The 15520-nt window shown below is 37.7% G+C and overlaps 2 protein-coding genes across 2 annotated transcripts; both read left to right on the top strand.

Moving 5' to 3' along the window:
* The first annotated feature begins 2019 nt into the window (after positions 1-2019).
* On the top strand, positions 2020-2985 carry LOC128020609 (trace amine-associated receptor 13c-like). Its single transcript, XM_052607230.1, has one exon. It carries the CDS (start codon positions 2020-2022, stop codon positions 2983-2985), a length of 966 nt encoding a protein of 321 aa, XP_052463190.1.
* Positions 2986-8507: 5522 nt separating this feature from the next.
* LOC128020578 (trace amine-associated receptor 13c-like) lies at positions 8508-9558 on the top strand. Its single transcript, XM_052607210.1, has one exon. The coding sequence runs from the start codon at positions 8557-8559 to the stop codon at positions 9556-9558; it is 1002 nt and encodes a 333-aa protein (XP_052463170.1). The 5' UTR covers positions 8508-8556.
* Positions 9559-15520: the final 5962 nt, after the last annotated feature.

Genomic DNA, 15520 nt, shown 5'->3' with positions numbered 1-15520 from the left:
CTTGCAGCTATTTCATCGACTTGATAGCACAGATACTAATTAAACTGCACTGAGCTGGATGATGACATCATTGAATTCAATGATGAACTCCAATTTTGCTTTATTGACACACTATTTTCCTTTGTAATGCTGTTCAGTTGCTTTTAACAATATATGTTGTTAATAGGGCTATATAAATAAAGGTGACATGACCTGACGTGATTACACAGTTTCTTGTTTTATTTTTACATTTGATTATAACATTTTTGTAATATTTCTTAAATAAACCTACTTGTTTCTTTGACTGTTACAATTTTGTTCTCTAATCTAATAGTAGTGAACATAGAAGTGAACATAGAAGAAAAATCTGTTTTTAATCTTGACCCATACAATGTTTTTTGGCTGTTACTAAAAATATACCCCAGCGTCTTAAGATTGGTTTTGTGGTCCAGGGTCACATATGAGATACGGAGCATAAATGTCATTTGATCCAAGTGGGATGGCGCGGTCAGACTCAGCAGCTGCTCCGGGTCTTAAAAACTGTAAAGTAAAGTAATTCAGTCTTGTCCCCTTGTCCTCAAAACCAGAGAAAAATCTACAGAAACAACAGAAAACTTCACTTCAACATGTCTACGATAGCCAACGTCTTCTGGAAATCGGTAGTGCATGCAACTATCACCCATCATCATTGAATACTGAGAAACTAAGAGACCTTTCTTTACTGTGGACCATACCCTGGCTTCCACCCATGCGGCAAACACAGAGGCTTATGAGCTAGTCCAATGGGTAACCCCAAAAAATCAGCTCTTCCAACAATCTTGCTGTTAAACGTATGCTCACTATAAAATTAACTGGACCTTATGTTGGACTACACAGCATGAGACAATGTGCCGCGTGTTTGTTTTTACCAAAACATGGCTAAACAACAACATCGCAGACTCTGCTATTAAGCTGCACGGGCTAACCTGCTACAGAGCAGACAAAGATACAGTGCTGTGTAGTAAGACTTGCGGAGGCAGTTTGTGTGTGTATATTAACAAAGAATGATGCAGTAATGCTGTGTTGGTGTTGTTTGTCAATAGTGGAGTTTATAATTGTGAAATGCCAATCATTCTATCTGCCAAGGTAGATCACGGCCATTGTTATTGTTGCTGTGTATATACTCCCTTGTGCAAACACTTAAGGATGTGCTATGAAAACTGTACAGTGCTATCAGCGAGCAACAAACAACCCTGATGGCTTTTTCATAATGTCCGTTGACTTTAATCATGCAAACTTAAAGACAGTTTTGCCAAAGTTCTACCAACACGTGAACTTTGCAACAAGAGAAAACAACACATTGGACATGGTTTACAGAACAGGAAGAAATGCATACAAAGCTAACCCCCGCCCCCATCTCGGGTACTCAGGCCACATCTCTGTTATGCTAATACCAGCATACATTTGTATTTGTAAATTGAAATTAACACTCACAGCTTTGATGTGAAAAGCTGAATACAGTTTGGTTATTTTACTGGTTAATAGTTAAACTTAAGGTGTTTGATCACATTTGACTGCAAATGAGCTTGCAGCTATTTCATCGACTTGATAGCGCAGATACTAATTAAACTGCACTGAGCTGGATGATGACATCATTGAATTCAATGATGAACTCCAATTTTGCTTTATTGACACACTATTTTCCTTTGTAATGCTGTTCAGTTGCTTTTAACAATCTATGTTGTTAATAGGGCTATATAAATAAAGGTGACATGACTTGACGTGATTACACAGTTTCTTGTTTTATTTTTACATTTGATTATAACATTTTTGTAATATTTCTTAAATAAACCTACTTGTTTCTTTGACTGTTACAATTTTGTTCTCTAATCTAATAGTAGTGAACAGAAGTGTTCTAAGGATCTGTGTTAGTCCTTTGCATGTAAATTGATGACATCATTATGCATCATAATCAGAATGAGTCAGTCTGATCCAGTCACTGTATAAATGTAAGGACAGTAAGCAGAGCAGAACAAACACCTTACAGAAGGAGATTCACTCATGGCCTATGAAACAGAGGATCATATGACTCAATACTGCTTTCCTGCCCTCAACTCATCATGTATCAAAGGAATGCGCTCTACATATGAATACAATATTATGTTTGTGTTTTTCTCATTACTGTCAGTGTGGACTGTGTTTCTGAACCTGCTGGTGATCATCTCAATCTCTCACTTCAAAAAGCTTCACACTCCAACCAACCTGCTCATTCTCTCTCTGGCTGTGGCTGACATGCTTGTTGGACTTATCGTGATGCCCATAGAGGCTACTAGGCTCTTTGAAACATGTTGGTACTTTGGAGACATTTTCTGTAGGCTATTTTTAACGATAATGGGACTTCTCTTCTCAGCATCTCTTGGTAATTTGGTTTTAATTGCTATTGATCGATTTGTGGCTGTGTGTCACCCTTTATTGTACCCACAGAAAATAACCACAACTAAAGCATTAATCATTGTCAGTCTTTGCTGGTTTTGCTCTTCAGTTTATAACATTGCAATAGTTACGAGTATTTCACACAAGAAATATGCATGTTATGGAGAATGTACAATTATGATTACTTCTGACTGGACAGTCATTGATCTATTCTTTTCTTTCTTGATTCCTTGTACCATTATCATAACCTTATATTTGAGGATATTTTATGTTGCACATCAGCAAGTGAAAGTCATAAACTCACTGGTGAAGTGTGGAAAACATGTAAATGAGGGTTCTGTGAAGAGGAAATCTGAAAGAAAAGCTGCTCTGACATTAGGAATAATTGTCACAATTTATCTAGTGTGCTGGATTCCCTTCTTTATTTTGTCTTTAACAGGAAACACAGGAATTGCTTCCACCACAGCCTATATTCTATTATGGATTTTGTATATTAACTCAGGTCTGAATCCTCTTATCTATGCTTTATTTTACCCCTGGTTTAAAATTTCAGTTAAACACATCTTATCTTGTAAAATATTTCACCAAGCATAATCTCTTTTTTTACTTGACCATAATAATGAATAGGATTCACTTTCATTCATTTCTCCTCAATGGGTCAGTGGAGTCATTACAAAATATTATTAATGGCAAAACAATTCTATGATTATAATAAAAAGCTTTTAATTTGACAGGGATTCAGAAATTGTTTCAGTCAATTATTTATAACAGGAAGAAAATTCAAATAGTGCAAAGTGGTGCATGTATTTACATGCTACTGCAGATCAGGGATTTTCAACCCTGCTCCTGGAAAGCTACTGTGCTGCAGACTTCAGTCGCAACCCTGCTCCAACACACATCTCTGTAATTATCAAGTAACCCTGATTACCTTGATTAGATGGTTAAGGGTGTTTTGGAATTGTAGCTGAAATCTGCAGGACTGTAGCTAAAAAAGAATAATATTAATAATAATAATAAATCATAAGAGTAGACGTTATGTCAGTTTATTCAGCATACATCCATGTTATATGAGAAAGCATAGCAGAAAAATATCATATAACCATGTCAGTCTGTAGATGAACAGATGAGTATGATGAAAATGTGAGCAGAAAGAAATAGTTCACTGCACTGTATCATATATAAATCTGCTTTGAATTATAGTTTTGTAGCACAAAAGCTAAACCATATTAAGTTAAACCACATATATAATTGTGATTCACCTATCAGCTGAAAGAACATTTAAAGTAAATTACAGTAAATTAATAATTATTTACTGAACCTCTATGTTGCATTAGAGTGGACAGAAGAGCGGGTTAGCAAGCCTGACTGGTGTGTATAAATGATGGATCAGGAACAAGGGTGAACATGGTAAATGGCCAGAAGTCAGTACTAGATCTTAAATTGGTATCAGAAAATATGGCAAACATTTGTACGTGGAAATTTTTTAAGGAAACAACTGTAGGGAGTGATCATTATCCAGTAAAAAGCATAATTGGTGTAAGAATACAAAAGGCAGAACAAGGAAACCTAGAAAGATTTAAATTAAAGAATGCAGGATGGGAAGTATTCATTTATATTTTTAGTTATAGAATTATTGAAATGGATGACCAGGAAGATGGAATAGAAGAATATAATGAAAAAATAAGTAATATTATACATAAAACAGTGACAGAGATAATAGGAACCGTAAGCAAAAGGAAGTTCCATAGTGGAATAAAGTGTGAAGAAGTTGTGCAACAAAGGAATAAAGCATTTAAGAAAGTTAAATGATCGTATCTATACTCGGACCTTAAAAAGTAGACAAGCACAAGCTATAGTAAGGAAAACAATAAAAACAGCTAAAAGAAACTATTGGAGAAATTACTGTAATAATATTGGACGGGTATACAGATTTCAGATATTTGGAGTAGGATTCGAAGGATGAGAGGTATTTGCAAGAATTTTAACATGCCAGTATTAAAGAATGGAAATGAAATTGCAGTTTCAAATAAAGAGAAGGCAGAGATGCTAAGGTATTTGCAAAAGTAAATTGTAGCAGTAATTTGACTGAAGAGGCTAAGGAGTGTAGAGAGTGGAAACCCGCTAGATGCAGATTTGACACTTTATGAATTAAAAATAGTGTGACGAGTGGGGCGGGGCCGAGAGACATGGGCACGAGGAGTGAGGCCAGGTGTTATATGCGGATGATGGGGCTCTTTGGAAAAGAGGTGAAATGTATCATATACAGTTAAGAATATTAGATTTGCTTTGCTGAAATATCTTAAAGATAATGGAAATTATATAAGCATATAATCATGTTTATTTATTTATTTATTTATGACTATAAATATTATTATTTAGTATGATATACAAATTATATATTTGATACATGCATCGATGCTGCAAACTGTAGCGGATCTGACCCGATTCAGACAAATAAAAGAGTCGATCAGGACTGTGGTTGAAACATGAGCCAAATTCCTCAGGAAGGCAACCGGAGGTCATAAATCAGTCATAGTGCCACAAGTCAGAAACAAGTTAACCAACCAACCAACTCTTTCACAGAACAGCTTTCGACATTAACACCATTAGAACAATTATTGACAATTTCAATTCGGAGAAGAGATTGTCAAATTTGGGGCAAGTAATTGAGATGTAAACCCATGAGAGTACTACACAAGATCCTTTGGATTGACTTCCCCCAGCAGAACCAGACTGCAATTCCTGAGGGTGTGGCCTTTTAACCTCTCAGAAATCTTGGTCAAGAGAATGGCACAGAAACTTTCTTTTCTACATGTATATGGATCAAAATGAACTCAAAAAGACTTCTAAATGAATATCAGTCCATTGCTTCACTCCATATTCATTTATATGTAAACCACACATTTGACTAATATGTTATAATCACTTATTGTGTATGTCTTTTAATAACTATTAGATAGCTTAAGGATACATATTCATGTCTAGTATGTGTGTGTTCGAATCTGTTAGCTTGAAACAGTCCTGACCATCAGTTATTTGTCAAATGTATCATATTTTTGTTCTAGGAATCATGTCCAAAATTATACCCTTCAAGACCTGGAAAATTGGGACCACGTGCTTGATAAGATAATATATGATTTATGATACCCCCGAGCCAAGACAATATCTGATTGGTCAAGACAACATTTGAGGTGTGGCCAACAGGCCAGTTTAAATACTTAGGACACCATAAAATTTAGCTTTTTAGCTTTTAGCTTGCGTTAAGCTTTTGCTATTAGTCATGTCTGGTTTTTAGCTTTTAGCCTTTGTTAAGCTTTTGTTATTAGTCATGTCTGCTTTTAGCTTGTAGCTTTGCTTCCTAGCTTTTCCTTCTAGTGATGCTTTTAGTCATCACTGTTCTTTGAGCGCAGTTCCAGCGTGCTTCGGCCTGCACGCCTGCTGCTACTTAGCCACGATGAGAAGAAACACCACCTAGTCTCGTCAAACTTTACTTCTTTTCTTTTCCGTTTGAGAGTTTTATGTTCTGAGTTAAGTCAACCAGCCTCTGCATCGTCAGCCAACGCCCAACCACGGGCTTCCCAAGACGTCACTTCAGCAACTACTGAACTTCCAGCCAATCAGCGACATCGGGAACCCCCTTTTCAACGACAACAAAGGGGACTCCCTTTACACAGGAGACGCAAGTAACTTTACCTCCAGAGTCTGACCTTTACTGGTGTATCTAATATAATTTTAACCTCATTGAAAACTCAATGCGAGGGCTAATTAAGTGATTGATGGTTGTTCATGTCTATGCAGTTTAACATATTGCTGTAAACTTGGGATTGCACATTTGCATTCACTTAAACTCATCTTTCCCTAACTTTCGATCTTCCTGCAACTTGTGTGAATGTGTGAGTGCATGCGTTTATGTGTTAGATTAGTTTATATGTCTTAGATTTATCTAATAAAGCCTTAGTCATATTGAAAAGAGAAGCATCTTGTGTTTTGTGCTTTAAAGTTAAGCCGATCTTGTTACTGTGCTAATTGATATTGTTTTCACTATACTTTGGATATTAATATCCAGGGCAGATTTGATGTTAAACGGCTCATCCAGTGAATCAATGGGCATCTCAGTGATCAGCCGTGAAACAGTGATTCTGTTCAAATTCCCTTTAAAATCTTAAATGATTCCCTTTGAGCTAAATTGACCTGTTTCCCTTACAACACTCCAGTTCAGTTGGTAGTGGCAATGCACTAGTAAGCTAGTCTGCCAACCGCCAATAAACAGAAAGAAAGAAGAAAGATGTGTTCAGGCCAGGACTCTTGTCAAACATGTGAAGTTCGGTGCAGATTGGACATTGCTAGCCTGAGTTACAGCAACTTCCTTTTTCACTGCATTAGTAGCATGCTAAGTGTTGCTAAGATGTTTTAGTATGTTTCTGGAATGTTGCCAGCCTATTTAACACTTGTTGACGTGTTTCAATATGTTCCTAGGTATCCATAACTGTGTTAACAATGTCACTTCCTGTTGACAGCAGATGGCACTATGACTATAACTGAATTTGGGAATGGGTGTTTGTTCACGACAGAACACTTATCAAACTTGTGAAGTTTGGGGCAGATCAGACATTGCTTTCCTAAGTTACAGCAACTTCCTCTTTCCTGGCAAAACATCTAATTTGTTAGGCTGCCAGGGCCACGCCCCAGGGCGAAAACTCAAGATCTTCACGATTTACTGTCACAAAGGTCTTATGATAACCCTCACCAAATTAGCAGATGATCCGATTAAAACTGTAGGAGGAGTTTGTCAAAGTACTAGGCATGAAAATGGCAACAACAAAAAAAAATGCACAAAAACCATACAGTATATTCAAAATAATGTACTTCCTGTTGGGATTTGGATTTTGTACCAAGGTAATTTTTTGTAGGTAATGGTGGGCTACATGTGTATACCAATTTTCATTCATGTACGTAAAACGTAGTTTGAGGCGCACTCCGTTTAAATTTTCAGGTTGCGCTATCAAGCCATTTTGCCACACCCAATTCTGAAACCTATATCAGATGTCAGTTTTCACCAGTTCTGAGTTTTGTGTTTATGTGTTTCACAATAATGGACATGGAATATTGACGTATAAGTAAAGTGATTGAAAGAACAGAAAGAAGAAATCTCCAGCAAAAACTGGCAATGCTACATTTGCTACAAGTGACTGCACTTCAGCATCTTCCTATTTATCACTGTTCATTATACTTGCAAAATAAGTTGACACAATGTTTAAAATATGTTTACACTGCGTTTTAAATCATGGTGGGTGAGGGCATTTTCGAACACGTCTGGCGAATCAATGTCTACTTAAATCATAGATAGTACCGATTGTCCTGGTTAGATCCTGCTCCAGAGCTAATTTGGTTCTTGAAAAAGAAAGTCCTGTACTAAATTCACACCCAGTTCTGGCAGTCTGAAAACCCCCAAACGTAGGTAGTTCCACAATTAGTTCTGGTGCTATGAAAAGGTTCCCCTGGTGCGAAAGGACCTACTGATGAGGAAACAAGACAAAGGTGAATGCAATCAGAGATGATGAGTACGGCAAATGATTATGTGAACTGTATTCTGTGAGAGTGGCAAGAGTCAAAGGTGGAGTGCCCCCTGATGGAGTTCATAGGTGTTTAATTCTATTCTCTCTCATTAATAGAATGTGTCATTAACGCCAAAATAGCGTACTCTTTATTGAACACAGCTAAACCCATGGTCAGTAACACTGAGACTGTCAAACAGGAAGTCTTCCGGTGTGGCACCGAATACAGTCCATAATGCAACAACACTAATTACAACAATAGGCACTCCAGCTGAAGATCGGGACAAAAAAACTTAATTTTTATGATTGCATTCTGCAATTCAGTCTGCATTTTATGCACCACGAAAATCATTGCGCTCTATATAAGCTATTTATATATGCATGAATTCAATGTAAGTGAATAATCTGAGCAGATGTATATATTTTCTTTTATTATTATTATTTTGTGTGTGTGTGTGTGTGTGTGTGTGTGTGTGTGTATTTATGGGGAAAAGCATGCCATTATGTCATTTTTTAGTGGGCAGTAGATGGGTGGGTTTGATCCAGACAATTATAAAAGAAAGGACAGTAAAAAGAGCAGAACAAACTCCTAACAGGAGGAGACTCACACATGGCCTATGAGATAGAGGATCATGAGATTCAATACTGCTTTCCTGCTATCAACTCATCATGTATCAAGGGAAAACGCTCCAGTTATGATTACTATTTTATGTACATGTTTTTTTCACTTCTGTCAGCAGGTACTGTGTTTCTAAACCTGCTGGTGATCATCTCCATCTCTCACTTCAAGAAGCTTCACACTCCAACCAACCTGATCATTCTCTCTCTAGCTGTTGCTGATATGCTTGTTGGACTAATTGTCATGCCTATACAGGCCATCAAGTTGATAGAGACTTGCTGGCACTTCGGAGACACTTTCTGTAGACTGTTTATGTTAATCATGGGACTGCTTCTCACAGCATCTCTCAGTAATGTAGTTTTAATTGCCATTGATCGTTTTGTGGCTGTGTGTCACCCTTTACAGTACCCACAGAAAATAACCATGATTAGAATGTTAATAATTATCTTTCTTTGCTGGTGTTTTTCTTCAGCTTATAATATTGCAATTGTAATAAGTATTTCACACAGAACAGATGTGTGTTATGGTGAATGTATTATTATGCTTACATTTGAATGGAGAGTAATTGATTTAATATTTTCCTTCCTGTTTCCCTGTACCCTAATCATAATTTTACATTTAAGGATATTTTATGTTGCACAAAAGCAAGTGAAAGTCATTAACTCTCTAATGAAGAGTGGTAAATGTTTAACGGAAGGTTCAGTAAGGAGGAAATCTGAGAGCAAAGCTGCTCTGACATTAGGAATCATTGTGGCAATTCATCTGCTTTGCTGGATTCCATACTATATCTTGACTCTAACTGAAAGCACAGCAATCCCACCCAACATACTCTATTGTCTAATTTGGGTCTTATATGTTAACTCATGTGTGAATCCTCTTATATATGCTTTATTTTACCCCTGGTTTAGAAAATCAATTAAATACATCTTAACTTTTAGAATATTTCAGCCAGCATCCTCTCGGGTCGATATTTTTACAAATCAACCTTCTTGATATCTTTAACACTATTTGTGCCTAAAATCAGTAAATCAATTCCTAATAAAGTACACTATACATTGTAATTTAGAAAGCATTTGATATATTTTTTTTTTAATAATGAATCTATGTCTAAAATAAATAAATTGAACTTGTTTTATAAGTTTGTTTATAGAGACTGTAACCTTATGATTAAAACTGATCTTGAAAAACTGAGCGACCACATTGCTACATTAAACTCTGTAAAATGCCATGCACTTAATGCCTCATCTGCGGTCAATCTTCAATAAGGTTCTTTAGCTAACTACATTAGTTAACATATATAAATACCATAATAATGAACAATATTTCCACAACATTATTGCCGGTAGCCATATCACCCTGGAGCCCAAGACCGGTTGCCCACTGAAGCTAAGCAGGGCTGAGCCTGGTCAGAAGCTGGATGGGAGACCGCCTGGGAAAACTAGGTTGCTGCTGGAAGAGGTGCTAGTGAGGCCAGTAGGGGGTGCTCATACTGTAGTCTGAGTGGGTTCTAGCGCCCCAGTGTAGTGATGGGGACACTATACTGTCAACAAGCACCGTCCTTCGGATGAGACGTTAAACCGAGGCCCTGACTCTCTGTGGTCAGTAAAAATCCCAGGATGTCTTTCGAAAAGAGTAGAGATGTGACCTCAGCATCCTGGCTAAAATTAGCCCATTGGCATCTGACCATCATGGCCTCCTAACAATCCACATAACTGATTGGCTTCATCACTCTGACTATGTAAAGTGCTTTGAGTGCCTAGAAAAGCGCTATATAAAATGTAAGGAATTATTATTATTATTATTATTATTACTATTAACATTTATTAATCTAAATTAAACTTAGTTCATGTTAACTTCAGCATTTACAAATGCATTATTAATATCACAAGTTGTGTTTTTAAGCATTAATGCACTGTGAACTAACATGAAAAATTTATTAACATTAACAAAGATTAATAAATTGTGTAATAAATGTATTGTTCATTGTTCATTCATGTTAGTTAATACATTAATTTTAACAAATGACATCTTACTGTAAAGTGTTACCATTAATATTTATACATCATACTGTTGAACTTTATAGTATTTTTGCTCTTGTTATTTCATAGGAGCTTCAAAGAACATGGAGAAAGTCAGAGTATTGTGCCCTGTATTTGTCAGTATCCTTAAGATCATTGGGAGAAAAAGAAAACTCAATAAACAAAGTAAAAAATAATTTGACTGAAATCTTTTTCCCCCTAGGTTTCTGCCGATATCACAATATATCGATATTGTGAGTTCTTATGGCCACAATAACCATGATATGAAATATCTAATATCGTGAAAGCCCTAGGGTTCCTCAAGGCTTGACTTGACGTCATTAGGATCTGTCATTCAGAAGCTTTTCTTATCACTGCTATGCTGATGAAACTCAAATCTACTTCTCATTCCAACCAGATGATCCGACGGTAGCTGCTCGCATTGCAGCCTGTCTGAGAGACATTTTTAGCTGGATGAAGGTCCATCACCTTCAGCTGAACCTTACTAAGACATAACTACTTTTGGTAACTCCTTCCAGGACAGACATAAACCTAGGAGTTGTGATTGATCATCAGTTAAGCTTCACAGACCATATTACTACAATGACCCGGTCCTGCAGATTTGCCAAAAACAACATTAGTCAGAGCAAGCCACACAACTTCTTTTCCAAGCTCTTGTTCTCTCCAGACTGGATCAAATTCAAGGTTCTGATACTTGCCTACAAGACGACCACTGGCACTGCACCAATATACCTAAACTCACTAGTTCAAACTCATGCACCCTCCAGAAGCTTGCATTCCGCAAGGGAACAGCGTCTTGTGGTGCCATCCCAAAGGGGTTCAAAATCACTCTCACTGACCTTTTCCTGGACTGTGTCCAGCTGGTGTAATGACTTCCCAATCTCAATTTGAGTCTTTAGTCATTTTCAAAAAACATCTAAAGACACATCTTTTTCTATTCTATTGTATTGTATTCTATTATATTCTTTAAAAAACTTTAAAAATTCTTTAAAAAACAGCTATGTGTACTGTGCTAGACTAACTGAGACTTGTCATGGCACTTACTGTTGTTGTTCTGTCGTTGGCCTGAAGTCGCTTTGGATAAAAGTATCTGCTAAATGATTAAATGTAAATGTATTCGTCACAATCATAGACTGCCGTTCTCATTATTCTTTTGAATTTTTATCCTTGTTTGGTAATTTTCCTTTTCTTGTTATGTTAATTGATTATTCCACACCTGTTTCTGTTCTTCAAATTACTTTCCTTGTGTTTTATAAACACTTACTGTTTCGTTCTGGTGGTCGTAGAAGTGTTATAGCGTGAAGTGTTTTCTCCACCCTTGTGATCATTAAAACCTTCTCCCTTTTGATTATCCTCTGGCATCGTTTTTTGGACGACACATCATGTTACAGAACGGATGTTTTATTTTTTTTGACTGCTGAAGATTGTCGCAGACCCATAGCAGATTTTATTAATTCTGTTCTCGAGTTAAAAGATTCCAAGTTCTTCATTGATTTGAAGGATCCTAATCCTCCTCCCATCCGGAAGCATGTGGGTGCTCCAGCTTCATCCACATATCACTTCAAAGAGATCACTCCCTCCTTTACTTCTGCTCTTCCATCGAAACCTCCAAAACTCTTCCCTGATCCTAAGCCCAGAATTGTCAGTTCAAGCCAGAGAACCGCAGTTAAGCCCCCCGATCTCCTGTTATGCCCAGAAGAGGCTCCCGATCTCCTGTTATGCCCAGGGAGGGCTCCTGATTCCCAGACGAGCCCAGGGAGTTCTCATGATTCCCCGACGAGCCCAGGGAGGGCTCCTGAACCCCAGGTAGTCCCAGTGTCGGCTCCAGCCCCAGAGTTCGCTCCAGTGTCGGCTCCGGCCCCAGAGTTTGCTCCAGCCCCAGAGTTTGCTTCAGTGTCGGCTCCAGGCCCCAAGTCCAGCCCCGTAAGCTTTCCCAGGTAATTTTTGGGGGAGGGCAGTAGAGATCCAGCCATAGATGCCGATGCTGGGGTTGGAGCCGTGGCCTCAGAGCCAGTTCCGTCATGGCCCCCAAAGTCTCCAGTACGCCATGGACCCCCGAGTCTGCAGTACACCATGGCTCCCCGAGTCTCCAGAACCGCCATGGCAACCCCAGTCTCCGGATCTGCCATGGCCACCACAGTGGCCTGGGAACGCCTTGGTAGGGAGAGGGAAGTCTGGGCCTCTATGCTTAGACTGCTGTCCCGTGAACCGGCCCCGGATAAGCAGAAGAAGATGGATGTATGAATAGATATTTGAAAGTATAGTTTTTCCATAAACATAGCACATACCGAGCCATTCCGAAACCGTGACTCTAAAACCGTGAAACAAACCAAACTGTGAAAAAGTTGAACCATTCCGCCCCTATATTAGTGTTCTAAGAAATCTATAGTTATTTTGCACTCAACACTCAATAGAGTTCCATATGCAAAGGGTTGTAAAACTCCCCCATATTTCGAACCTCTTGCCTGGAATTTCAGGCTTTCTGATTGGACAAGCCCATCCTGAGAAGTGTGAATCTTCTCAGTCCTTAAAAGGCTCACACACAGTTCCGTCCAAGTTCTTTTTCTTCTGCTAAGTCTCCTGTGTCCGTGTGGAGAGCCTGAGCTGGTGCGGGCATGTCCTGGTGGGCTTCAACACATAGCTCAGGCAGTGTGTGGGTGAGTTCAATTAAATTAAATTCAATTCAAGTTTATTTGTATAGCGCTTTTTACAATACAAATCGTTACAAAGCAACTTTGCAGAAAATTATGTTTCTACAATATTTAGTAGTAGCTTATGGTGGTGACTGTCAGTTTGTGCACGTTTGACAGGATTTTAAGAAAAAAATGAATACAAGACGTAGTCAGCTAGACATTATTAATAGTATTAATTAATAATTATTATATGATGCAGTCACACATGTAGCAATATTTGTTAGTTCTGTTTGTTGATTCAGGGTTAACATCATCTGAGGTCCTCTGATGGTCAGCATCATCTCTTCTCAGGTGTTCTGGATCCAGACTGGAGCTTGTTTATTTCCTAGTTACCACCGGATGTAAATCCCATGGCAAAACATAGAAACAAAGTAGAGACATCATTAGCATAGCTGCTGATGCAACAAACTAAAATTAGTTTAATCCAAGCTAATGAATAAAAATGCACATTTGATCAGATGCAACTACACTCACAATTTAAGAGATACATTATTCGAATGCTTGGCAAAAGAGATGCGTTTTTAATCTAGATTTAAACAGAGAGAGTGTGTCTGAACCCCAAACATTATCAGGAAGGCTATTCCAGAGTTTGGGAGCCAAATGTGAAAAAGCTCTACCTCCTTTACTTTGCTATCCTAGGAACTACCAAAAGTCCAGCGTTTTGTGACCTTAGGGTGCATGATGGGTTGTAGCATGGTAGAAGGCTAGTTAGATACGCAGGAGCTAAACCATTTTGCCTTATAGGTAAGTAATGATAATTTGTAACTGATACAGAATTTAATAGGTAGCCAGTGCAGAGACTGTAAAATTGGGATAATATGATCATATTTTCTTGACCTTGTAAGTACTCTAGCCCCTGCATTTTGGACTACCTGTAGCTTGTTTATTGACGAAGCAGGACAACCACCTAGAAGTGCATTACCATAGTCCAGTCTAGAGGTCATAAAGGTATGAACTAGCTTTTCTGCATCAGAAACAGATAATATGTTTCGTAGCTTGGCAATGTTTCTAAGATGGAAGAATGCAGTTTTTGTAACATTGGAAATATGATTTTCAAAAGACAAATTGCTGTCTAATATAACACCCAGATTTCCGACTGTAGAGGAAGTAAGAGTACATCCGTCTAGTTGCAGATTGTAATCTACAAGATTCTGTGTAGTGTTTTTTGGTCCAATAATTAATATCTCTGTCTTATCCGAATTTAATTGGAGAAAATTATTTGTCATCCAATCTTTTACATTTTTAACACACTCTGTTAGCTTAGATAATTGAGAAGTTTCATCTGGTCTCGTTGAGATATATAGCTGAGTATCATTAGCATAACAGTGGAAGCTAATTCCGTATTTTCTAATAATATTACCAAGGGGCAACGTGTATATTGAAAATAGAAGGGGACATAGGACGGATCCTTGTGGCACTCCATATTTTACTGATGATAACTAGTCATAATTAATTGTAAATATTTTGATTCGCTAAAAGTATTTACTTGACATCTCAGTGTCAACTGTCTGTTATGAGCAGTTATGAGCAAACAACAAACAACCTGGTTTGTTAGATTCTGAGAAGTGAGGATGTAGGCTAGATCGCTTCTGAGGACACCCTATGTTTGTGCCAAGCCTACAGCTTTGACTTTCCGTTCCCCAAAAATCCTCAGACTCAAAATGGCTGTTTCTCATTACCTAACTTCAGCCCCAAAGTGCATAAGGAATATTTTTTAAACAGGTGAGACATGCAAGCATCAAACTTAGTCTTATTAATTGATACATTAAGTATAATTTGCACCCTTTACAAAGGTGTGTTTGAACTAAGAAACTGATGTTTTCTCCAGGCTGTAGATCTGCTGAATATCAAATTGTATGATTGCTTCATGTTTTTATTTCTCTTCTCTTTACTGCTTAACCTTTAACTCTTTTTCCTATGCCCACTGTATGAATGTATGTGTATGGTGTGTGTGTATGTGTATGCTAGACTAGTTTAAGTGTTTATGTAGTTAATAAAGTCTTACTTGTATCCATGGCTTGACATTAGAGCATTGAGGAGAGTTGAAATCACAATAGCACAACATAGGACAGGTTGATTGTTGCTGTGGCGGGTTTGCTATTATCTATGATGTGTCCCTGTTTGCGTACAGGGGAATAAAAAATAAAATAAAAATGATGCGTGGACCAAGGTGTCTGAGATTATTCATTTTCCTGGTGAGTTGCTGATGTGCAATAATGATAT

Source organism: Carassius gibelio, chromosome A10 (genome assembly GCF_023724105.1).
Source record: "Carassius gibelio isolate Cgi1373 ecotype wild population from Czech Republic chromosome A10, carGib1.2-hapl.c, whole genome shotgun sequence".
NCBI classification, from domain to species: Eukaryota; Metazoa; Chordata; class Actinopteri; order Cypriniformes; family Cyprinidae; genus Carassius; species Carassius gibelio.
The sequence above is the reverse complement of the archived record's forward strand: the minus strand, read 5'-3'. Positions and strand labels throughout refer to the sequence as shown.